The sequence below is a fragment of the Vombatus ursinus genome, unplaced genomic scaffold (assembly GCF_900497805.2).
Source record: "Vombatus ursinus unplaced genomic scaffold, bare-nosed wombat genome assembly UNPS02014814.1, whole genome shotgun sequence".
Classification (NCBI taxonomy): domain Eukaryota; kingdom Metazoa; phylum Chordata; class Mammalia; order Diprotodontia; family Vombatidae; genus Vombatus; species Vombatus ursinus.
The window spans coordinates 13,821,534-13,847,746 of record NW_020954592.1 but is presented as its reverse complement, the minus strand read 5'-3'; the positions used below and the strand labels follow the sequence as shown (position 1 = coordinate 13,847,746).

General features: G+C 34.6%; 1 protein-coding gene across 4 annotated transcripts in view; it reads left to right on the top strand.

Annotated features, from left to right (window-relative positions):
• The window catches only part of SCML2 (Scm polycomb group protein like 2), a 144,388-nt gene extending 119,929 nt beyond the window's left edge, over positions 1–24,459 (top strand). For 3 of the 4 annotated variants that reach the window (XM_027835383.1, XM_027835384.1, XM_027835386.1), the window contains 5 exons: positions 2,979–3,161; positions 8,315–8,428; positions 9,488–9,766; positions 22,023–22,186; positions 23,797–24,459. In XM_027835383.1, the coding sequence (XP_027691184.1) occupies positions 2,979–3,161; positions 8,315–8,428; positions 9,488–9,766; positions 22,023–22,186; positions 23,797–23,922 (866 nt within the window). In that variant the 3' untranslated portion in view covers positions 23,923–24,459. The remainder of the gene's footprint in view (positions 1–2,978; positions 3,162–8,314; positions 8,429–9,487; positions 9,767–22,022; positions 22,187–23,796) is intronic. The other variant, XM_027835385.1, reaches the window with a different exon arrangement.
• The last annotated feature ends 1,754 nt before the right edge of the window (positions 24,460–26,213 follow it).

Here is a 26,213-nt window from a genome sequence, read left to right as displayed (position 1 = left end):
ATCCTAGAAAGTTGTAGGGCATTTGGTATCATAGAAGTCTAGATCTTTTTAAATACGTGTGTGTGTGTGTGTGTGTGTGTGTGTATACATATGCACATTTATTCAGTAGGCTCATATATGTGTATATGTGTATATATACACGTACATACACATGTTTATTTACTAGGCAGTTGAATTCTACTTATGTAAGCCCTAGATTCCTCATATTAAGCTTAATATTCATAATATGTGTATTCAATAATACAAGAAATGTCAAGGTGGCATAGTAGATAGGACATTGGACCCAGAGTCTATAAGACTTGATTTCAAATTTGGCCTCAGACATTTACTAGCTGTGACACCCTCTGTAAGTCACTCAACTTTTATTTGTCTCAGTTTCTTCAAGTGTAAAATGGAGATAATAACAGCACTCTACCTCTGAGGGTTGTAGTGAAGAATCAGTGAGATAATATTTCGAAAGTGCTTAGCGTAGTGCCCGGCTATTCCCTTCTCTTTTCCAGCCCCCTTTAGATAGCCAAGAATCAACAAATAAAAAGTTTGCAAAATTAGATGAATGGAACTGACTTGTGAGAGAACAGATATTGGAAGAAAAATTCAACTCTATATTTACTGCTTAAAATATATTTCTTCCCAATTTCTCTAGGATTTCAAAGTATAAGGTACCTAAAATTAAAAATCCTAGGCGGAGAATCTTTTCAGGGTCTCTGCAAAGGGGAGGAGCCCTATTTTATCCTAGTCAAGACTTTGCATGTATGAGGGATCATCTTGCCCCCCACTGCCTGAAGGCCAGATGTGCTGTATTTTATTCTCCTCTCCACCACCTTCTCTGGAACTCTTAAGGGAATTGGGTGTTCAGGCTCTTTGCCATTGGCTTAAACCCCCACCAGTAGTATTCCCCTCAATTTGTAGGGGTTTCCCCTGTACCTCAGTTGCATTTACCCACTTAACAGGACTAGTTTTTTGCAAAGGAATGTGTATTTAAAGGTATAATAAGAAATAAACCAAGATATTTCTCAAAACCTGGGACACAGCTCCTTACTGTATCACATTATATTCTGGGGAGGGGAAGGGGTTATAACTTAGTTTAGTTTCTTTATAGAATAGTCCCAAGTTTGAAGCTCAAAACTCCCCTTGGCCTTGAGTCCTAGGCACCCTGGTTTCTCCCTTTCCTGCTGGGTTGGCAATGGCACCACCCAGCCTGGAATAGTGGCTTCAGGGTTGCAATAGCTGAATTATTATTCAGTGGGGATTCCTCTATCTTCCCCCCTCAAAAAAAAACCAAAACCAAACAACCTGAAAAGGACAACTAAAACAAACACCCCAGGTCTGTTTCTTAGGGTCACAGGGTATGAGAAAGCAGGAAAAGGTAGCCCTTCCCCCCCTCACCAGTTCAGTTTATGGTGCCTGTTCTGCCTCTGGACACAGCAGGAAAAGAGCTAAAGTAGAATTTTTTCCTCCATCATTTCAAATATTTCTAATCTGGTTCAGCTTTTAAAAAATAAATTTGCTGTGTTTTAAATGGTAATTTTGTATAGCTGTCATTATTTTTGCAATTCAAATTACCTTCTTTGGTGTAATAATTATAAAAACATATATTTAAGTTTTCTCATTAGTATGAAAATTTGTCAAGTGTTTTCTCCTTTTCTGTATTTTCACTTAGCCTAAGGTCTTATCTGGTAGTGAGAAGCTTAATGTAAATGAACATTATTTTTAAGGGATCCTAGCCATTCTTATTTTTCTCTTTTTCTTAAATGGTTTTTCTTTCTCTTCTAGTGATAGTTAGTTTAGAAAAATAATAAGGGGGGCAGCTGGTTCAATTCCATTTTCAGACACTTTCTAACTGTGTGACCCTGGGCAAGTCATTTAACCCTGTTTACGTCAGTTTCCTCATCTGTAAAATGAGCTGAAGAAGGATAGGGCAAACTACTCTAGTATCTTTGCCAAGAAAACCCCAAAAGGAGTCACAAGGAGTCAGACATGACTAAAAACAAGCACTGTAGTAAGGCAGTGATATAAAACTTTATGTTGATGTTATAAGTTTTCTTTCTTAGCCACTGTATTTTTCAAAGAAAACATAATGGTTGTTCCGTAACCTTATGTGACAAAGGTAGAAAAGACTGTCTTTTTAGAGCACTGTGCTGAAAAGTAATATTCTGAAGGCAAGTAGAAAAGACACAATGTAAAAAAAAAAGGTCGTTTTTAAATTGTCATTATTTTAAAAAAAATCTGATCTCTCTGTTAAGTGTTAAATTATGGTGAAAGTTAACTCTCATTTTTGAATCATACTGAACTTTTCATTTTCACCCCTAATGAAAGGGGGTTTTTGGCACACTGTGCAGTGCCATTTGAAGTAATTTGATAATCTGCCCAGCTGGATAAAGGCCACAGCTCTATTCCCTAAGGTGCCTAAACTTAGCTGTAACAATGATGATGAAGCCTTAACCCAGCTGGAAAAATAGGAATCTGCTTTGACTAATGCTTACTTTTTTTGCTCTCTTTACCAGCATTAATAGTTGAAAGACAAGGAGGAACTTGACCAGAGAGGAAAGGGACTCAACAGGGCTTCTCCGCAATGTTTCTGCTCAGCTAAATTAGACTGAAAGCATGATCTTTATTCTCATAGAAACCTTCTCTGTGGAGTAGAAGAGGGCGATAGCACCAACCCGATTGGGTATAGGGCAGCAGCTGGTAGGGTGTATGACTAATCTGCAATTTGGATAATCTATTAATCAGAAATTTATGATATCATCTCACATTTGGAAGGGATGCACTGCATTTGTAGAAGCATATATTATTCCTATCACTTTAAAGTATTTGTAGAGCAAACAAAAATTAATATTTTTCTGAAGCCATGAAAACAACAAAATTTTAAAAAATAAGAGTAAGTTAAATTTTATAGCCTTTTGGGAAGTGTTTAGTTTTATGTCTTTGCATAAGGATGGTTTTGATTTTTTTTTTCCTCCCTTTTTCTTCTACAGCATCCTTTGATGGGGAAAAACATGCCACCAATCTTCCTTCTGTGAACAGTGCATCATTTGTCCTTCGTTTTCTGGAGAAGCTTTGCCACAGTCTGCAGTGTGATAACCTTTTTAGTAGCCAGCCTTTCAGCCCTTATATGGGAACTACTCATAGCCCTACAGAGTATGATAAGAATAAACCAGGTGACAGCAAATATATGCTGCTTTTTTACAATGTTGCTTGAAGACTGTCTTTTTCTAGACACTTGTATTTATTCAGGATTTAAACTGTGTGTTGAAGTTATTAGTTTACATTATACTAGGTTTACAAACGCAAAGAAAATATCTTCTTTTATGGGAAGTGGAACTTAAGAGTCAAGGCATGTGGGTTTTGTTGAAATTCTCTTTTACTTGGTCATTAGCCTTTCTATGTGCCGTTATCTGGTTACTCCTTAGAAGACCAATGGGGATTAGGAGTAATAAAATAACATTTGAGTAATTTTCTGTGGTAGCATAAAATAAGTTAATAACTTTCATCATCACAACAATAACAAACACATGGCTCCAGATCCTCCAAATTCTGGCTTCTACAGATCTGATTTAATATATCAGTCTATGTCTTTTAAGATCATTATATTTCCGTTCATTGTACTGGAAAACCTCCTCCTACAGCTCTTGTCTTCATCATATTGGCTGTATCATGGTCCTCACCTGCCATATAAGCACTGAAGGTAACAAATGCATAGTAGATAACAGTTTTGCATTTCTACATTAAAGGCAGAGGACTCATAGAAACTCATAAACAAATATAGAAAACCCTAAAGTGACTCACTGTAGATAGCCCCTAAAAATTAACAAAATGCTCTTCCCTGTCCAGTGGGTCCTACTTTTCTACTTTTCTTTCTTCTTCCAAATTTAGCATCATTCTTGATTTAGACTCCCCCAGAAAGGAAAAAATAATTTGGGACTACTAAACAGGCAACACCCTTCCCAGTGGGCCTCTTCTCATGGAAATTGTGCAAAAGCCCAAGCTTTTTTACTCATCCATACTAAGTCCTGTGTTTGCAGTAAGGGCCATGTTGGAGTCACACTCCTTAGAAAATTTCCCTGATCTTTGAACTGTCAAATTTGGGATTACTAGCAAAACACTCATCTCCCAAGATAGAAGCTGCCCACCAAATCATCTTCTGTTCTGGAGAGAATGAAATTCACTTTGGCAGATTTTATCATTAAGCCATGTATGGAAATCCATGTACCCACCAGCTCTCCCACCAAACTAGGAGACAAGGATTCAGGAAGGAAATTGTCCATGAACTCCTCTTTCTGGTTATGTGAATGAATACTTTAAACTCTCGTGTGCTCCAGGATTCTCTACTATTGCCCTAAAAGCTATCATCTTTTGTGCTGTCAAAATCTATTCTCAGGTCTCTAATGTACTTAAAAAGGGAAAAAAGCAGGAACTCTCCTGTCAGTCTGCCCTGGGCAAATACATTTAGCTCCCTTGGTCATCGTAATTCTCAGGGCAGTATGGGGACTTCTCTCTCTCCTATTCTAGGTAGACCAGTCATTGAAACCTGTTTTCTAGGAGGTACCAAGACGTGGCTACAAATCAGTCACAAATCTGGAGGACAAGCCTGACACTGATACTTTATCAGAAGTTATTTGAAGTACTCTTAAGCTACTAAAGGTCATGTTCACATCCTTTATGGGAAGAGATGGCCATACGGAGCTCAAACAAAAGTACACTTCTAGATAAGCTCTTCAAAATGATCAGGGAACCACACTTCTTTACTTTATGGCAATAAATGTACAACATTCACCTACCTATAATAAGATAAGAACGAATGCTGTGGGAGGATTCCTAAATACGGTACCATAGAATTTGATGTTCCCATTCTCCTGTGAGAATTTGACTATTCTATCCTTCAGGGACTGTAGGAAGCAATTAGGAATATGAAGGAAAATCAGATCAAGGCCAGAAAAAGGGTTCTGTTTTCTTTTGTGCAGTTTTACTTTTTTAAAGATTGATTTTAAAAAATCGATTTCAGAAATAGAGATTGAAATCTTTGATCACTTGTGAGATATTAAGATCTTCATATAACTGCCTCATTCACAGATTTCAAAGTAGTTTGTGATTTTTCCATGAACACAGCATATTTGAATTTTAAAACTAATTAAATAACTAGAATAGGTTCCTACTTGAAAAAAATTATATATATACACACATATGTTTATTACATATGCATATACATGTGCATTATGTATACATACACGCATTCACATATATACACGTGCATGTGCATATATGTATTTATAACTCATAATTCACACGTATATGTATAAATACTCATTTTTAAAAATAGGGACCTATCCTAGCAACTAATTCACATGTGTATGTATAGTACATGTATGTCCATAAATTTTCTGATTATTTTTCCCCTCAGTTATTAAAACTTGAAGTAAATAGTTTAAAGTTTATGAAAACTATGAGGCAAAATATGATCTTTTGTATTTTAACTCTACTTTGAAATAGAACTTTTACATAAAGACCTTTGTCATAAATTTACTTAGAGTGAAAAGAATGATTACTAATTACATTTAAATGTCAATATTTCTAAGTTGGTTCCTCTAAATTAAAATTTCTTATCCAACATTATGACTTCTACATTTTAACTTTATGGGGAAAATTTATTCAAATGAAAATCTGTGGTTAGTTAAGAACTCTGTATCCAGTCTACTGTTTGCATATTTCATCAAGAGTCATTTTTCATTTTTAGATTTTTGTTTAACTCATTTCAAAAACTGTTGATGAAACCTTGTTTTGAGTTAAGGATGGTAATGTCTTTTTGTAATATCTTCCAAGATTCTAAAGTGGACCAATGTTTGTTGCTAAGATAGAAAAATAATTAAGGATTTCTTTCTATAGTGTGATATTTTCATTGCTAAAAATAGTTGTATTTCACACTTTGAAATAAATCTTGCCCTTTTAGTTACAAAGATCAGCGGCCCTCTAAGTGGAGACCAGTCTTCCCCCCCGCCCCGGAGGGGTGTAGAATAACCTCAAGGGACATGTAATAAATCAATTAGAGGAGGGGAAGATGGGTCACTTCTGTGTTCCTATAGTCAAACATGGGCTAATCTCTGACATAACTATCCCCACTCATTTTAAAACTCCTCCCACAGCTGCCCTCTTCCATGACTGCCCTGAGATCTTCAGGAAGGTTATAACCTAAACCAAACTTAGGCACCTGCAGTAGCTGTGCAGGCAAAATCTCTTCCCTTTTCTCTGGTGCTCCTCTCCCCCCCAACATTTCTGTGCCCTGTCACTCTCCACCATTATCGTGTAATGGGGTTGGAACTCTACCAATCCACCCACTCCCCCCATACACATGTTTTCCATTTTTGATGAGGAAGAATGAGAAGCCCAGATATGAATGGATTGTGATTACGTTATTATTCTTTCCAAATGTGCGTCTATTCTGAACTTTCCTGTTTCCATTGAAGGCACCACCATCCTTCTAGTCTTCCATGTTTTCATCTTCTACCTTATTCTCTATTCCTCGCTCAATTGAAACTGTTTTCTTCAAAATTAGCAATGATTTCAATTGAGGACCTTTTCTTAAGCCTCATACTTCTTGACTTCCTTGCAGCATAAGATTCTGCTGACCACTCTGGATTGTCATTTGGTTCTCCTACCTTTCTGACCTACTGAGTCTCTTTTGCTGGATAATTATTCATATTATCTCAGGGCTCTGTCTAGGGCCTTTTTTCTTCTCTCTCTATATATATACTTTCATTTGATGACCATCAACTCACATAGGTTTATCTTTATGTAGATACTGACCACATCTATATAGCTAGCCCTAATCTATCAATTGAACTCCAATTTTGCATCACTGGATATTTTGAACTTTATGTCCTATAGGCATCTCAAGCTCAATATGCACAAAACACTCACTAATTCCACTCTAACCCAACTTTCTTCTGAACTTTTTTTTTTTATTGAGGACATCATCATTTTTCTAGTTACTCAGCTTTATAGTATTAGTATTACCTCTTTGCTCAGTATTTTCCTTCACCCCACAGTGGCCAAATCTAGTTGTTTCTCTTGCCATAAGAAAACTTTTTTAAATCCCCTTTTCTTTATTCATAGCCATTGAAGCCTAGTTCAGTTCCTTATTACTTCTCACCTAAAATGTTATAATAGCCTTCTAATTGGCATTTCTACCTGTAGTCTCCAACCTCTTCAATCTGTCCTCCACAGAACTGCTGAATTATTTTCCTAAAGTTCAGGTCTGACCATATCCCTGCTCTTAAACTGTAAACTCTGCTGGCTCCCTGTTGACTCTCATATCAAACATTATTTTACCTGTGTCTCATCCTTTAAAAAATTTCTTTTTGCATGTGAGTTATATAATTATTAGTATGGTTTCCATATATAACATGAATAAGCATATATATATATATATATATATATATATAATATGTATGTATATGTATATAGAAAGAGACTGTGCTCAGTTTTTTTAAAACTGTTAGGGGTTTATGATCAAAAAAGTTCTATACTGATGTAGATCAGGAATACAATAAAGTCCAAGTGGCAACCATTGTTTGGTGGTGGATGCCTTCCCGCATATTTGCTGAATGAATTTCCTTTCAGAACAGTCCTCACCTAAAGTCATCCAGATAGAAGAGTGACAGAGCCATGATTCTAACTCAGGCTTTTAAAATTTAAACCAGAATTCTTGGCTGATAAACTTAAATGTAGTTGTTAATTCTTAAGGTATTAGCTTCTAATTTAAAATCTAACATCAAAGGTTTTCTTCGGGTATTTATATTTTAATGCCGTATTATTGAAAAAAGCAGGGTGATGGTGCTTTGGCTAAGGAGCTGCTTGCTAACTTGTAAGAACTGATCTGGATTTGTAGAGCAAGCTCTTTAAAGGATGTGAGAGGTAAAGCCCACCATGCCACTAATCATTGTAAGGCTAGGACTCAAGTGAAATTCTCATTCTTTCTTCACAGCTCCTCCCCACAAAACAAAAGACAAGTCTTTTGTAGTGTTTGGCTGGAGCATAATGTATTGAAGTACCTTCTGAGACTCACAGCTGTAGACCCTTTGTAGAGTGAGTAAATAACTTGGCTGGCACCTCTGGATAATTAACTTCTGGAAAGTTTGATAGCCTCTGGTGTTAGATGTTGATGAAATGTGCTATAGAAATAGTCTGAGTAAACAACCAAATATTTGACTTACTATGAGTAAATTTTTAGCACTTATATAACATAAAAACATAAATGTGTTTAATGATAATGATGTAAAAAAATGCCTTACTACTTATAACAAACTTTTTTAAACAGCAAAAGAAGAAATATCAGAAAATAGGAGTACTAAAAGATATTCTCAGGATTCTCCACCCTATGCTGCCCCTCTCTCCCCTAAGATTCCTAGAACAGAAGTGCATGTATCTGAAGGTAACTACCATTTATGCATTCCAGAGAATGGGAAAATATTCTGAATACTAAGGTCTCAAAATTTATGACTCTAGATTACTAACAAAGCCAGTTTGACAATTAGAGTCTTCTTATAGGCCACTTTGGTGCTTCATTGTCTCCTTTGCACAGCTATATTTTTCTAATGTGATATATGTGTAGAAGTATACTTTATGGCCAGTGTGTCTGCCTATTAGCTTTTTCCTTGCTGAAAGAGAAGTAGAGGACAGCAGGAAAGCCTTTCCTTTCCAGTGTACTGAAAGTTTTAACTCCAGGTTGTTGATTTTCATTCATCCTTCCTTCCTTCATTCATTCCTTCCTTCCTTCCTTCCTTCTTTTTTTTTTTTTTTTTTTTTACCAAGTAGAAAGACTCTTATTTTGGTAAAAATGCATTATGTTTTGTAGTAATGAATATTTGCAGGATATCCTATTGAATAGGTAATATACTTTAGTTTTTTTTAATTAAACATAACTGGTTATTTTTATTTTCTGTGACAAGAAATACAAATAGCTCTGTTTCTGAATAATGTAGGACATTATAAATTTGTGATATAAAATTTGATGCTAGGCTGTATCTCGTTACACAAAACTCCAAAGGACAGTCCTAATTTGTTATAATAGAGATTTGTTACATTAAATATTGCTTAAATTTTGAGAGGGCTGGATGGAGATATTATTGATATAGAGAACTGCCAGTGAGGAAGCCAGTTCTATCAGTGCTGATTGGCACTTGCTCTGCAATTTCTAGTTTTAGATTGTTTGCCTGGAACATTGAGAGGCTGAGTGACTTGTATAGATCACACTGCCATTTATATCCCAGAGGTGAGACTTTGACCCAATTCTTACCAGTTTTAAGACTGGGTCACCATCCACTTTACCACATTATTATTATCTTATTGCTTAAAAGAAATAAGCTTATTGCTTGGGAGTGGGAAATCTTTTTTTGTAAAGAAATTACATTATAATGGCTTTTGTTACAAAAGCATATGATATGTAAGTCCATTAGTAAATAACAACCTTTGTGTTTGTTCTTGACTATAGCAGAAATATTGCCAGCTGAAGAAAGTGGTATGCCCAAAGAGCATAGATTTTCTGAACAATCCATGGATTCATCATTGAATTCAGGGAACCCTTCAAGCCCTGCCTGTAGAAATCCCACAAACTGTCGTACCTCAACAAGTACTACATATTATAGAAATTCTCTTCAATCAGTAACTACTACCTCAAACTCAGTGCCAGTCTTACATAAACTGTCATTGAACCCCGCTGGGAACAATTATTATGAAGGCAACAGGAGCCGAATGCAAAGAAGAATTGAAGGTATAGTTCGTGTTATTTATATATTTTGAAATTCAGTTTTATTTCATTTTCAATTTTTTATTCCCTCCTACCTCTTTTCTCTTCACCCTGAAAGTAGGCAAGAAAAACAAGACCTAATACAAATATCTATAGTCGTGCAAAACAAATTTCTATATTAGCCAAGTCCAAAAAAAATATCCTGGAGGTATGGTTTAGAAGCATTGTTCTACAGATATATTATCTTGCTGCTTTTGAAGACTTTTATGATCTCTCCTTCCATTGTTCACAAAAAGTTTCAAAATCATTCAATTAGTAAGCATTTGCTAAACACCTACTATGTGGTAGGTGCTGTGGATACAAATACAAAGAATACAATAGACCCTACTCCCAAAGAACTTACATTTTACTGGGGAGACCAATGCTGTAAGTAAGTATATACAAAACAATTAAATAAAGAAAAATACAAATAGGTGTAAGGTAATTAGGGACGGAGGGCCCAGCAGTTGGGAGGAAAGGTTTCATGTAGAAGATGGTGCTTGAGCTACATCTTTGAAGGAAAAGACAGATCCTGTGAGGCAAGTTGAGGGGTGCAATCATAGACAATGTATGAGAGATGTTGTCATGGGTTAGCAACAGCAAGAATGCCAGTGTGACTGGCCATCGACTGAGGGGAGAAGTAAAGTAAAACAAAGCTAGAAAGGTGCATCAAGGCTAGGTTGTGAAGGGCTTTAAAAGCTAAATAGAAGTGTTTACATTTGATCCTAAGAGCAACTGGGAGGCACTGGACTTTGATGGGCATGGGAATTACATGGTCAGATTAGTCCTTAAAGAAAGTCTCTTTGGCAGCTGTATGGAGGATAGACTGGAGACTTTAGACAGGAAGACTAACTAGGAGACTGTTGAAATTAACCAAGTGAGAAGTTATGAGAAGAAAGAAGAGGTCAAAAATGAGGAAGGTAGTGATTTGACTAAAGATGGATGAAACTAATCCACCCAATTCACATAGCTCAGTTTGTCGTTACCAACATCAAATAGCTTTTGTAGGTCCACAATGTTCATCCTCACAATACCCTCTGAATTCTACCATGCCAACCACTTCTTTTGAAAAATACTTCTGTGGTTAGTGGTTCTTAAACGGTTTTATCCATAATTTCCCTAATTGTTGTTTATGTTGTTTCATTATCACTTAAATATACATACATATTATTACTTTGCTGCTTTATGTCTTTTGTCTTCCATCTTTCAGCTCTCTTGAACCCTAATCTTTTACACAGCTGAAGGCAATGATATTTCCATGGAGTAATGATGCTTAAAATTCTAGCTCTTTGTTATTGTGGCTATGTTTTTCAGAGCTTCTTTTAGTCTCTACGAGAATGTATATGGTAAGGAGGTCATTAGGGAAACAATTTTAGCCTGGTGTTTCTTCAGATAATAATTATGTACGCACAAGAATGTGAGACAGAAGGAAGGGAAGAAGAACCAGTGAATATTTGGAGCTGAGAAGAGATGTGAGGCTTTTCCTGTGAAAAGAGGGAGATCGCAGGAGGAAGCAGCATATTTTGATCTAAAGAATGATGATGTAGACCTGCAGGTGCCATTAGATGCTCTTGTTGTCCAGTTATCCAATAATTGTCAGACAAACAAGGAAGAAGACAAGATTAATTGTGGTTGGGAGATTCCTGCAAACATGATTATCCATCATTGTTACCTCTTGTCTGACAAAGAACACATTGAAACTAGTTACACTTGATAGCCACCACCCACTTCTGGTGGTTATCATTTGGGGATAAATGATGCCACCAGAAGGAATCTTGAAAAAAATTGCTGAGAATTTTGATGTACTGACAGAAATAAAACTCACACCTTTAAGATCCTTAATTGTTGTTTTTTTTTCCATAACTACTTCTTATGGTAAGTAGGTGATTCAAAAAGGAAAGATGGATTTGGGAAGTGAACAGATGGCGAAGAAGATGGCCTTTGAGAAAAGGATTTTTATTTCTTGATAGTGGCTTAAAATTGGGGAATAATATCTCTTGGTCAGACATGGAGTATACTTAACTAAAATGCTTTTAATATTAAAACACATTTGCCTAGAATCTTTTTTCAATTTTGTTTCATTTTCAGTTCCAAATTCTTTCCCTTCCTCCACCCCCGTCCCCTGCCCATTGAGATTGCAAGAAACATGATGACCATTATACTTATGAACCCATGCAAAATATATTTCCTAATTAGCCATGTTCCAGGAAAAAAAAAAGTAAGAAAAACAAAGAAAGGAAAACATAGGCTTCAGTCTGTACTTAGAATTTATCACTTCTCTTCTGGAGGTGGATAGCATTTTATATCATGAGGCCTTTGGAATTGTGATAGATCATTGTATTGATCAATGTTACTAAGTCTTTCACAGTTATTATATTTACAATGTTGCTGTTTCTGTATAGATTGCTCTCCTGGTTCTGCTCACTTCATTTTGCATCAGTTCATATAAATCTTCCCAGGTTTTTCTGAAGCCATTGTTTTTTAAATACAGTAATATTCCATCACATGCATATACCATAACTTCTTCAGCCATTTTCCAATTGATGGACATTCTCTCAGTTTCTAATTCTTTGCCACCACAAAAAATGCTGCTTTAATTTTTGTACGTATAGATCCTTTTAAAAAAAAATCTCCTTGAGATATAGAAATAATAGTGATATTGCTGTGCCAAAGGGTATGCACTTTTATATCTCTTTGAGCGTAGTTTCAAATTGCTTTTCCAGATGGATGGACTAGTTTACAGCTCCACTAGCGGTGCGTTTTTTTCTCACATTTTGTCACATCTATATACCATTTTCTCACATCCCCTCCAGCATTTGTCATTTTCCTTTTTCCTGTCATCTTAGCCAATCTGATGGGTGAGAGGTGGTACCTCAAAGTTGTTTTAATTTGCATTTCTCTAATTATTAGTGATTTAGAGCATTTTTTTCTTATAGCTATTGATAGCTTTGGTTTCTTCTTCTGAAAACTGCCTGTCGATTTCATTTGACTATTTATCAGTTGGAGAATGGCTCTTATTTTTATAAATGTGGCTAGGTTTCTTGTATATTTGAGAAATGAGACTTTTGTTAGAGAAACTTTGCTCTAAGAATTTTTCCCCCAGTTTCCTGCTTTCTTTTTAACTTTGGCTGCAGTGATTGATTTTGTTTGTGCAAAACCTTTTTAATTTCATGTAATCAAAATTATCCATTTTACCTCCTATGATCATCTTCATTTCTTTGTTTGGTCATAAACTCTTCCCCTACAACTCTAAAAGACTCACGATGGAAAATGATATCCACATCCAGAGATAGAACTATGGAGTCTTGAATGCAGATGGAAGCATACTGTTTGCTCTCCTTTTCTTTTGTCGTTTTGTTTTATTGCTTCACTTTTGTGGTTCCTCCCATTAGTTTTAATTCTCCTTTGCATCATGACTAATGGGAAAATATACTTAATATGAATGTATAAGTAGAACTTTGATCAGATTGTGCACCGTCTTGGGGTGGAAGAAGAAAAGAGAGGGAGAGAAAATTTAAAACTCAAAATCTTATGGAAGTGAATGTTGAAAACCAAAAATCAGTTATTTAAAAAAAACTCTTCCCCTGTTCATAGATCTGACAGGTAAATTTTTCATGCTCCCCTAATTTGCTTATGATATCATCTTTTATGTACCATTTTTTAATTTCTCTTGGTGTAAGGTCTGAGATGTTGGTCTGTGCCTAGTTTTTGCCAGACTACTTTCTAGTTTTCCCATCAGTTTTTGTTAAATAGTGAGTTCTTACCTCAATAGCTGAGATCTCTATGTATTTGTGAAATGAGACCTTTAGCTGAAATATTGCCTATAAAATTTTCCCCCAGTTTTCTGCTTTCCTCCTAATCTTGGCTACATTGGTTTTATTCACACAGAACTTTTTTAATTTGACATAATTGAAATTACCCATTTCACATCTCACAATGCTATCTTTTTTTATTCATAAATTCTTCTCCTGTCCATACGTTTAATAGGTAATGTGCTCCACGTTCTTCTAGTTTTCTTATGATATCACCCTTGATAGCTAGGTCACGTATCCATTTTGACTTCCTCTTGGTAAATGGTGTAAGATATTGCTCTATACTCAATTTCTGCCAGACTGCTTTCCAGTTTCCCCAACAATATTTACCAAATAATGTCTTCTTATTCGCAAAGCTTAAATCTTTACATTTGTCAAACACAAAGTTACTATAATCATTTACTATACTTTGTGTGGATGGGCTTTTTTCAGTTGTTTAGAGGATTGTGTTGGGAGAGCTCCACAAAAATGCTCATTTCACTCCATCATCTTGGGTACATGATATAGTAACAAAAGTGATACTGTGGTGAAAATGGTACTGTAGACCATACGGACAGAAGGAGAAAGTAAATGAGAATCCGAGAGATTACAAATGTGCCATGGAAGCATATCATAGTGACAGAGGACTTTAATTATCTGAACATCTGCTGGGGCTCTCCTACTAAAATCTGAGCAGCTGAGAAATTTATCACTTGCCTTATGATAATTTCGTTAATGATGATGATAATCTCCCTCAAAACCCAACCAATCATTCTTGCCAAGAAGGGGCAAGGGGAAACAGCAAAATAAGAGAATATTATCGTGATGAACAATGGGGATTGTGTGTCCTGAGACCACTGTAGTGGCTGCAGGTTAGCACTATAGCCATTGTGATGTAATCTCTATGAATTTAAGCACTGAAACGCCCTAATGATGATCAGTTTTACACAGAGCACTGCTGAACATATGACATTTCTTCATATTCTGGTACCACAGAAATGCAAGATACATAGGAACAAATCAGAAATACTAAATACTCATACTTTAACTACTGTGAATGTTTTGGCGCAAGTGTTATTGACCTCTAAAGAAAGCATATGATGAGTGTACATGAAATAGACTGAAGATAAGTTTTTTTCTTATGTGACAATACTAGAATATAACAAATTTGGAAGCAGATCTTAATCAGTATAGAAAAAGTCTTAATATGGTTTTTTGTTTTTTGTTTTTGTTTTTTTTTGGTCAACAATATCCTTCCCTCCAAGTTACACAACAGTATATTGCAGATTATTGTCAGGCAGATCAAGGCAATCATAAACCAGTGCTTCATTCTTCAGCCAAAATTAGATGAAGAACAGAAATTGGAATTTACTTGAGTCTCAGCTCAACCTGGTCCCCCTTATTGCTAATATTTTTCTTCTGAGATTACATTAATTTTATCTTGTGTATATTTTGTATGTACACCATTATTTGCATGTTGTCTTCATCATTAGAATGTGAACTTCTTGAGGGCAGGAACTGTTTGACTATAGGCTTCTTGAGAGTGAGGTCAGGCAATGGTTTATTTTTCTTTGTATGCATAATGCTTAGCACAGTGCCTGATACATATTAAGTTCAGTAGATGCTTGAAGAATAGATATGAGTTGTATTGACATGAAGCTGAGAAGACAAAGTAACTTAATTGAATGACATAGTCAAGATCCATAAAGATTTCAGTAGGCTAGTTATTCTTAACCTGTGGTCCATGAATTTGTTTTTTTAAAAAAATATTTTGGTAACTGTTGTGTTCTAATTAGTTTGCTTTGTAATCCTGTGTATCTTATTTTATGCATTTAAAAACATGTCTTTAAAAAAGGCATATTTAAAAACTGCCACTGGAGGTTTAATGATAGAAAAAAAGATCTAAATCAAATGAGGTAAAATTTAATGGGGTGAACATAAAGTTCTAGATTTGTTCTAAAAAATGTCATCTTTGCAAGTGCAAGATTGGGGAGAAATGACTAAACTGCCAATATTATGGAGAATACCTGAGAGTTTTATGGTACTCTAAGCTCAATATAAGTGAACAGAATCAAGTGTCAGGCAGAACTTCTATCTAAGCCTCATCCAATTTAGGAGATGATAATCCCACTGTGTTCTTCCTGAATTAGACCACATCTGAAGTAGTATTTAGTTTTTGACACCCCAATTTAGAAAAGATTAAGACAAGCTGGAACACACAGAAGAGGACATTAAGGAAGAAGGGAATTGAAAGGGAATAAACATTTAAATAGCATCTCCTGTGCACTAAGCCCTGGGCCATGTCCTAAAGACCATGCAAGGATGATCAGAAGTATTTAGGAATATTTAGCTTAGAGAAGAAAAGACTTAGGGAAATAAGATAGATTTCTTAAATTATTTGAAGGATTGTTATATGGAAGAAGAATTAAATTTGTTCTGTTTGGGCCAAAACATAAAAATTGGAGCTGTGAGTTAAAATCTACAGAAATAGGTATATGCCTTGATCTAAGGAAAAACTTAATGATTAGAACTATCCGAAAATAGAATTGCCTGTGGGGGTAGTGGTTTCCCTCTCACTGGAGGTCTTCTCAAAGTTTAGATAACTACGTATCTCAGTGATAGATACTGTGGAAAGAATTTTTATTCAGACATGTGTTAGATGGTCTCTGGCATCCTTTTCCTCCCCCCGCCCCACGTTATAGTATTTTATTTTTTCCAGTGGCATGTAAAGATAGTTTTCAACATTCACTTTTATAAGATTTTGAGTTCCAAATTTTTTCTTCCTTCCCACCTCTCCTCCCCGCTCCCCACGATAGTAAGCAGTCTGATATAAGCTATACATGTACAATTATATTAAATATATTTCCATATTAGTCATGTTGTTAACGAAGAATCAGAACAAAAGGGAAAAACGACAGGGAAAAAAAAAATAGAATGCTTTTATCTGCATTCAGACTCCGTAGTTCTTTCTCTGGATATGGATAACGTTTTCTATCATGAGACTTTTGGAATTGTCTTAAATCATTGTATTGCTGAGGAGAATTGTGGATCCTTTTCCATTTTTTTATTGTCTCTTTGAGATACAGACCCTAGGAGTGGTACTGCTGGATCAAAGGGTATGCACAGTTTTATAGCACTTTGGGCATAGTTCTAAATTGCTCTCCAGAATGGTTGGATCAGTTGACAACTCCACCAGCAATTCATTAGTGTTCCAATTTTCCCACATCTTCTCCATACATTTATCATTTTCCTTTTTTGTCATGTTAGCCTATCAGATAGGTGTAAGGTTATTTTAATTTGCATTTCTCTAATCAGTAGTGATTTAGAGCATATTTTCATATGACTATAGATAGCTTTAATTTCTTCATCTGAAAACTGCCTGTTCATATCCTTTGACCATTTATCAATTAGGGAATGATGTGTATTCTTATAAATTTGATTCAGTTTTCCATATATTTTAGAAATGAGAACCTTATCAGAGACAGTGGCTATAAAAATTTATTACAAGCTTTCGATTTCATTCTAATCTTGGTTGCGTTGGCTTTGTTGGGGCAAAACCTTTTTAATTTAATGTAATCAAAATTATCCATTTTGCATTTCATAATGTTCTCTTTCTCTTGTTTGGTCATAAATTCTTCTCTTCTCCATCGATCTCACAGGCAAACTATTCCTTGCTTTCCTAATCTGCTTATGGTATCACAAACCTTTATGTCTAAATCATGTATTCATTTTGACCATATCTTGGTATAAGATGTTGGTCTATGCCTAGTTTCTGCCATACTGTTTTCCAGTTTTCCCAGCAGTTTTTGTCATATAGTGAGTTCTTATCCCAGAAGCTGGAGTCTTTGGCTTTATCAAACAGTAGATTACTGTAGTCATTGGCTCCTGTGTCTTGTGTACTTAACCTATTCCACTGATCCACCACTCTGTTTCTTGGTGAGTACCAAATAGTTTTGATGATTAATGCTTTATAATACAGTTTTAGATCTGGTACGGCTAGTCTGACACCCTTTTCTGCTCTTCAGAACTATGATTCTGATTTTGTGTTCAGAACGAGAATCAATTTCTCCTATTAGTGATGGTTATTGCAGTCTTTTGGGGTTCCGTCTTTGTCACCAACAGAATTCAGGCAGGGAGGCTAAAACTATTAAAGAAACAGGAACTGTGAAACCACTATGGCCCTTGAAATCTTCCCATATGCCACTGGAAAGTCAGTTTCCAAAGTCTTGTATTTTAATTCTGTAGGCTTATATTTTGGGTATTATAAAATATGCTTTTGGGGGCAAACATTTCTTAGCACAAAAATGGGGAAAATTATAATGCCATAGATGCATCAGTTTCCTTATTTGTAAACACACACACATAGACATCTTTATTTTCCTTTTATGTTTATAATAAATCATATAACATATTCAGCATGTAATTTTCAAAACTGTCCTGCTTATTATCTGTTTTTCCTTTCGTTTTGTGCATTTAAAAATGCTTCAAAGATCCTGTTTCATTATTTTGGGGAGACAATCCTATAGCTAGCCCTATGCTCCTTTCTAACATTGGAAGAAAAAAAAAAAGAAAGCACTAATAATAATAGCCAATATTTATATAATGCCTACCCTGTGCCAGGCACTAGGCTAAGCACTTTACGTGTTACTTTATTTGATCCTAACAACAGCCCTGTTTTACAGATGAGGAAACTGAGGCAAGCAAAGGTTAAATCCTTGCCCAAGGACACACAACTAGGAAGTGTCTGAGATCATATTTGAACTCATATCTTCCTGGCTCCATGTCTGGTACTCTATCCACTAATACTTCTAGTAAAATAAGACAAATTCCTATGTTTGTTGTATCAAAAAACATATGTCTCATGTTCCCTGAGTCTACAACTGTTGCAGGAGATAAATAATAGGAGTCTTCATTGCTCCTCTGGAATTTTGATTGGTCATTGTGTTGAACACAACTTTTAACAAAATTTTTCTTTAAAATGTTCTTGTTTCTATGTAAATTGTTTCCCAGTTCTATTTGACTCTGTAGTTCCCTAAGTCTTTTCATATTTCTCTAAAATTACCCACTTTATCACATTTTTCACATAACAATATGTCATTTACATCCATATATCACAACTTTTTCTGCTATTCAGTTGATGGCCACCTCCTTAGATTCCTTGTTATAACAAAAAGAGTGGGTACATATGGATCAAAGAGTATGTCTAGTTGAATGACTTTTGGGGCATAGTTATATTGCCTTCCAGAATGGTGGAGCAATTTATGATTCTACCAGTAGCACATCTGTGTGCCTATTGTCCCTCAGCCCCCCAAGCATTTGTCACCTTTCTCTTTTGTCATCTAATGTATTTGCCAATCTGATAAGTATGAGGTGTAACCTCAAAATTGTTTTAATTTGTATTTCACTAGTCATTGTTGATTAGAAGCATTTTTTTTAATGTGGTTGTTGTAGCTTGGACTTCTTCCTTTGAAAACTGCCTATTCATATCCTTTCACCATTTATTAGGGAATGGCTCTTATTCTTACATATTTGAATCAGTTCTTCATAGATTTTGATTATGAGAACTTTATCAGAGACATGTGCTGCATAGATTGTTTTTTCCAAGTTACCTATTCCTCTTCTCATTTGAATTGCTTTGATTTTGTTTGTGCAAAAACTTTTTAAATTAATGTAATCAAAATTGTCTATTTTATTTTCTTTGACACTTAACCATTACTTGTTTGGTCATATATTCTTCCCCTACCCATAGTTGGGCAAAGTATTTCTTACCTTGTTCCTCTCATTTTTCTGTGATAGGACCTCTTATATCTAGGTCTTTTCGGAAGCTTACCCTGATGTGTATGGGAGGAGATATTAGTCTAAAGTTTCTTCCAGACTGATTTCCAGGTTTCCCAACAATTTTTTATTGAATAATGAGGTCTTATGTAAGCAGTTGGGGATCTTTGGGCTTATCAAATACTATACTTCTTTATATGATGTACCTATCTGTTCCAGTGATCAAATTTTCTGTTTTTTAACTAATACCAAAAGGTTTTTGATGATTTTTGCTTTTTAGTATAGTTTGAGATCTGAGGCTGCTAGGCCTCCTTATTTTCCACTTTTTTTCATTATTCCTCTTGAGATTCTTGACCTTTTGTACCTCCAGATGAATTTTGTTATTTTTTCCTAGGTCTTATTATCTTTTGATTGGTATGGTGCTGAATCTGTAAATTAATTTAGATAATACTGTCATCATTTTTATTATTAGCATAGCTCAACAATGAGCAGTTAGTATTTTTTCATTTATTCACATCTGTCTTTATTTCTACAAAAATATCATCTACATTCTGTCAGAGGAGATAACACAACAGGATAGCAGCACTGTGCACTGGAAAGAGCTCTGATTTTGGAGACACAGAAGATCCAGATTCAAGTTTGGCCTCTAATGCTTACTGTTAGGTGTGTGACCTTGGGACAAGTCCATTAACTTCCCGTGGTCTCAGTTACCTCATCTGTAAAATGAGGGGTTGAACTTGATGGCCCTATAGCTATGATCCTATGATTCTTTGTACAAATATAAACACATATATAAATATAAAGTAATTTGTGGGAGAATCATTAGCAGTTAAAGGTGTTTGTGAGCTGAGCTTTGAAGGTAACTAGGGAATCTCAGAAGGAAAGATAAGGAGAAAAAGGGCATTCCGAGAAGGATCAATATGTGCAAAGACATGGAAGGAAGCAGGGGGATGGAATGTGTTGTGTGAGGATCTATAAGAAATCCTAATAGGCTGAAAAGTAAAGGGAAAGTGCTTAATACTAGAAAACTGAACTGGAGACATGTTGTGAAGGACTTTAAATGTCAAAAAGAGGAGTTTGTATTTGATTGTTAGAGATCATAGGGAGGCCCTGGAGTCTACAGAACAGGAGCATGTCACAGTCACACCTGTGCTTAGCATTATCATTTTGTCAGCTGGGTGGACTGTGGATTGGAGAGGGGAGAGATTTGGGTCAGGCATATCAGTTAGGGATTTGTTGAAACAGTTCAGGTGAAAGGTGATACAGAGGTAAACTAGGATGATCTTGTGAGCAGGGGCAAGGAGATGGATGTGAAAGCTGTCGGGAGGTAGGATTGACAAGACTTGGCAACTGATTGGCAGTAGGGAAAAGGAAGACTGAGAAGTCAAGGTTGGCTGTAAGATTGCAGACTTGGTTGGATAGGTCATAGGTTTTAGAGGAGGAAGGAATCTTAGCAATGTAGTCCAACCCCATCATTTTGCAAGTGAAGAAAAAAAGGTCCAGAAATTTGAGGTATTAGCTCAAGTTTGACACAGTAAGTGGCTGAGCCAAAATTTGAACATGGGTAATTAGATCAATCAATGAGTAACACACTATCTCAAAGCAGAGATTGACCTTGTTTAAGGTTGAAAAGTCAAATAAGTAGTTAAGCAGATCTTTTGCATTTTCTTTTTTTTAAATATAATTTTTTCACTTTATTTTTCCTTTTTTTTTTGCAATATAGCTAATATGGGAAATGTTTTACATGATTTCATATGTATAATTTTTAAAAATTTTATTCATTTTGAATTCAAATACAAAAAGACAAAAAAAGAACATTTACATTGTACATAGCACAACATAAAAAGAGGATATGGTATAAAACTGTGAATTTTCATTTCACATTGTTTTTTGGAAAAACTATATAAGTACTGTGCATCATTTTCAAAGCTACTGTGCTTTTCTGTGTTTCCTTCTTAGTTTTCTTTTGTTGTCATTTGCATTTTCAGCATACTTTAGAAGAGAAAACTTTTAAGACAAAATTAAATTTGTCTCTCACAACTAGAGGTAACAAAGATATCTTTTTCCTAGAAAATTCACACTTCTGGAAAGAAACTTTAGAAATCTACACTAAATGACTAGTACTTCAGAGAGGTTAAATCAAAATTAGACTTTTTTCCTTAGACTTCAGCCGCACTTCTGTAGGCTACACAGAGAAATACAGGTCCTCAGTTCTTAAGAAAAGATAGGTGAGTGGGTTATGTATTAATTTTATCTAACCTAACATGTGCCCTAAGATAAATATTTTTCTGAACTTATTATGGCTGGGACTAGCCGTGATCTCCTTAGTCTGCTTACCTTTGATAGCATAACTTATTTAACTTCTTTTGAAATGGAATAAAGCTTTTTTTCTTCTAAACAGATATCTTTTGAGTGCACATCTTTGTAGGTTCTTTGTTCTGCTGTTTCTCAATTTCTTCCTAAAACTTTTTTGGGTCACCATTTTGGTGATTATTTGAGGGTTCCCAGTGGCAAAAATATTACTCTGTTTTCCAATCAATTATTTAAAGATGAATGCTAAAGCCAAAACATTTAATGAATTTTAATTTATCCTTTATCCAAATTAGAACAAATACATTTCTAATAAGTAAGTGTTCTGTGTTTTTCCTTTTTTCTTTCTTTTTTTTTAATTGAAGCTGCAAGTTCAACAACTGGACCAGAACTCAGTGCACTAAAAAGGGAATCTTCAAGAGGATCCAATAAAGATCCCTCAAGTTGGTCCATAGATGAAGTGATGCGATTTGTGAAAGAAGCTGATCCTCAGGCATTAGCACCACATGCAGAGCTCTTCAGGAGACATGTAGGTTACTTTTTTTTTTATTACTTTTTCTATGTAATAACCTTGTCAAACTGCTTCAAATTATGAGTCCACAGTTACTGCAATTAAATGTTGATTTACATTAGTAGCACAGCACCCTTCAAATGACTGGATTTCTGTAAATACGTATATAAAAAAATAAAGACTTAAAAATTATTTGAGAATGTCTTCTTTTTGTCCCCCATACCTCATTAACAATAGGAGAGAGATAACTACAAATAGACAAGTAATAATAGAGTATCTTTCTTTTTACTTTACACACTTTTCACTTTTACATGCTTTACATACCGAGCAGTGGTTAGATGCCTAATGACTCATCTGCTTCAACAGATGACTGAAATTTTGGGGTGCAAATGGTATCACTCTCTGACATTCCCTGCAAGGTGCTACACCAGAGTACAGCAATTTGCAAAAATAACATTCTTTCATAAATCCATCCCAGAGTCACTTAATGGTTGTTTCTTACCTCCTGAAATTACCTTATACTTAATTTTGTGTACTTCCAGTAAAATGTATGCTCCTCAAGGGTAAGGATTTTTTTGTTGTTGTTTTTATCTTTGTATCTCCAATGTCTAGCACAGTCAGTGTCTTGCGCTTTGTTTCTGTTTATTTTATTTTAGAAAGAGAGAGAGGCTGGAGGTTTGGTCTGGACCAGTGATTACATCCAGACAAGCAAGGAATGCTCTGTGTAAAAACTCTCCACTGAGCCCCAGCAGCAACTTTTCTGGAATTTAGAGTAGGGCCAAGGAGATGCTTTGAGACTCAAAGAAGCCAAGGGGCTTAGCTAGTAGTTTATTCTAAACCATTGAAAAGAGAGGTCTAATGTTTGCTGAATTCTTTACATTTTAACTAAGAACATTTAGGGTTAGTTTTTAGCATTTATTCCTCATCAGGGAATTCTGTAATTATTATTCACCTTAAAGAAATTAATTTCAGAGAGCTTTTATATTGATGGCATTAATATTGGACTCTGCATCATGATGCTCCTTCATTTTCTGAGCAAGTGAATAAACATTTGAGATTGAGTTTATATATGTTGCTATTTACCTATATAGTTACTATATTGTGCATAATAATTTCTAACATTTACACACTTTAAGTTTACAAAGTCTTTCACATACATGAACTTCACTTAATCTTTACAGTAAGTTAAGTCATATAAGTATTTTCACTTCATTTTACAGGTTAGAAAATGAAAGCTTAGAATAGTTGTAAATTGCTCTGGGTCGTGCAGTTTATTAAGTGGTAGAAATGGGACTTGAACCTAGCTGTTCTCACTAGTACTCTAATGCCCTTTACCAGTGAAGTGGCACCCCATAGGTATCCAGGTTTTCTTGGAATAACAGAATTGAAAATTATGCTTTATTTCTGTTCTTTAATCTTTGTTCTTAGTAAATATATACTATCAAATTTCCTTTTTTAAAAATTTTAAAAACTGGATTTACAGATTACAGAGGCAATACTTAAAAGACAGGAATATGGATTCAAATTTGTCATTTGACATTTGTGTCCTGCAGGAATATAAATGAGATACTTTATTCATATTAACAGTAATGTTAAAATATTTTTCTCTTTTTTCCTTTCCTCTATAGGAGATTGATGGGAAAGCACTTCTGTTATTGAGGAGTGATATGATAATGAGATATATGGGACTAAAGTTGGGACCAGCATTAAAACTCTGCTACCACATTGAAAGACTCAAACAAGGAAAGTATTAGCTAGTGAGAGACACAAGGATTATTGTATTTTCTGGTTGGACTGATTTCTCAGGTTTACAGATATCATTTTTATTTAAAAATATTTTACTATGGTATCTAGTTCTCAGTTTGCAGAAGATTTCTCTTAAAATGTGATATTTCTACTATTTTCAGGAAATGATTCTATTGTAGCATTTCAAAATTCATTCAAGGGGTGAGCATTTAACTGACTCTTGCTAGCAGTTATTTGGGATTTTTTTTTTAGAATACTTTGATAAATATAATAGTTGATACAGGAAATGTATAAGCACGCATTAACTTTAACTGATCTTCACATTGAGAACCAAAATGGCTGAATTCCAAAGGATATAAAACAAGATTGCAGGGGTTTATCAACTTTTATAATTTGACTACAAAAGTTTTACCATAGAATTTAAAGATGCAGATCTTTCTTGCTAATCATTTTCTGAAGCTCCAGTGTTCAATTTGGTTATGCTTTTAATGATTTTTCAGAAAGGGAATAAACATGTGAATTGTGTTCTCTTTTGTTGTTTTTTAAATAGGTGTAAGCTTTTTTGAAGTATGGTTATTCTTGAGAGAAATATAATTGTCATTTTATTCAGACAATATTTATATTACTTGGAAAGGTTTTCTTTTACCACTTTTATACTCAACTGTTCAGAGATGAAAAGTCCAAAATTCCTTATAAATGATACACTTTCTGTTTTAAAACATTTCATCTTTTTTGCTAAGCTTGAGAATGGAAATATGTATTCATCTCTTACGCCCATGTACATAGATGTATGTCTTGTCTGATTTTAAAAATATATATATATATATTGCATATACTGTACCATATTTTTATTTTATCCATATATCTTTAGGTACATACAAGTAAATCATTTGTTTCTTATGGTTTAAAATGGCACTCTGTACTACCAGAGTGGTAATAATAAACTATGTAGTTTTATTTTTATTATTTTGAAAAAAAAATCTGCATCATTTGCCATCATTAGCTACTTTCCACTTAGCTTCCAAGGCTGTAAGAAACAATCAGATTAGTTTTCATAAAAGGAAATTCCTTGCCCCACGCAAAAATCAACTCATGTAGCATCCAATTCCAAACCATTTTTGTCCTGGAATACACACTTATTATACTATTTGCCCCTCTTTTGGTTTTAATTTAAAGATTATTTTTCATAAAGAAGTGGTGCTATATGTATACTCATTTTTTATTGCTTTACATTAAGTTTGGTGCTCTTTATATAAGCTATGATTTGTTTGCTGAATAGTATAAGCTGTTTGTTGTCACTGCCAATAACAGTTACATCAGGGACAAGAAGGTACATTTTCTATGTAGAAAAACCAAATGTACTATGTACTCGGGCCTCTATTTACTGGGGAAAATGTAATTTTAAAGAATATTTTTTATAATGTTTATTACATTTTTTATAAAAGATTTATCAAAATTAGTATTTTTGCAAATTGCTTTTTTGAGAATGCTTTGCTTTAGTTAAAAAATTTTCAGGTTATTGAATGAGTATTGCAATATCATATAGTTAACAGTGTTAGATCTTCGAACATTCTCATTTTAAATGACTGCCGTGTAATTTTAATTTAGCCAATAATTTTTGGAGAATTATTTTTACTATAGTTGCATCATTTGAGTTATGTTGCATCAACCAACCTGTAAATTGTACAGTATATATTTGATCAGAGACATAAAATATTTTTTAAAGTATAGTATATTTTTCTGATTAGAAAATTTGTCAATTTTGTTATCAAAACTTCAGGCATTGTTGATTTGTGTGTATCACATTGCATTAATGTATAAATTTATTTTAGAAATTAGTAAAATAAGTACCCCCACTAAAAAGGTTATATCTCTGCATTTTCTATAGAATTGATTTTTTTAAAAATTAGGATTATACTTTAGGTCATTTCCCTGGGAGCAAAGTCTTTATTTACTTTTTGGAGGTACATGATCTCAGGCATAAGGGTACCATTTAGGAAATTAGATGGATTGTCTTCAGTTCAGAAATGGTGCTGTTGGCAACGTTGCTGTCCATCTCTGCAAGTGGAATTAAAAAGTCCACAATACCAACAATATTTCACTGAGTTCCATATAGGGACCTTTACTGCTTTGCAACTATAACTTCTTTTCCATTAGGGAGTTGTTGAAGTTTCATCACCTGGTACAGTTGGTAACATTCACCCACCTACAGTATAGATTTGTAAGATATCCTAATGATAAACAGAGAGGATTATGATTTATATGTGACCAAACTCAGTTTCCAGAGTGACTATGTCTT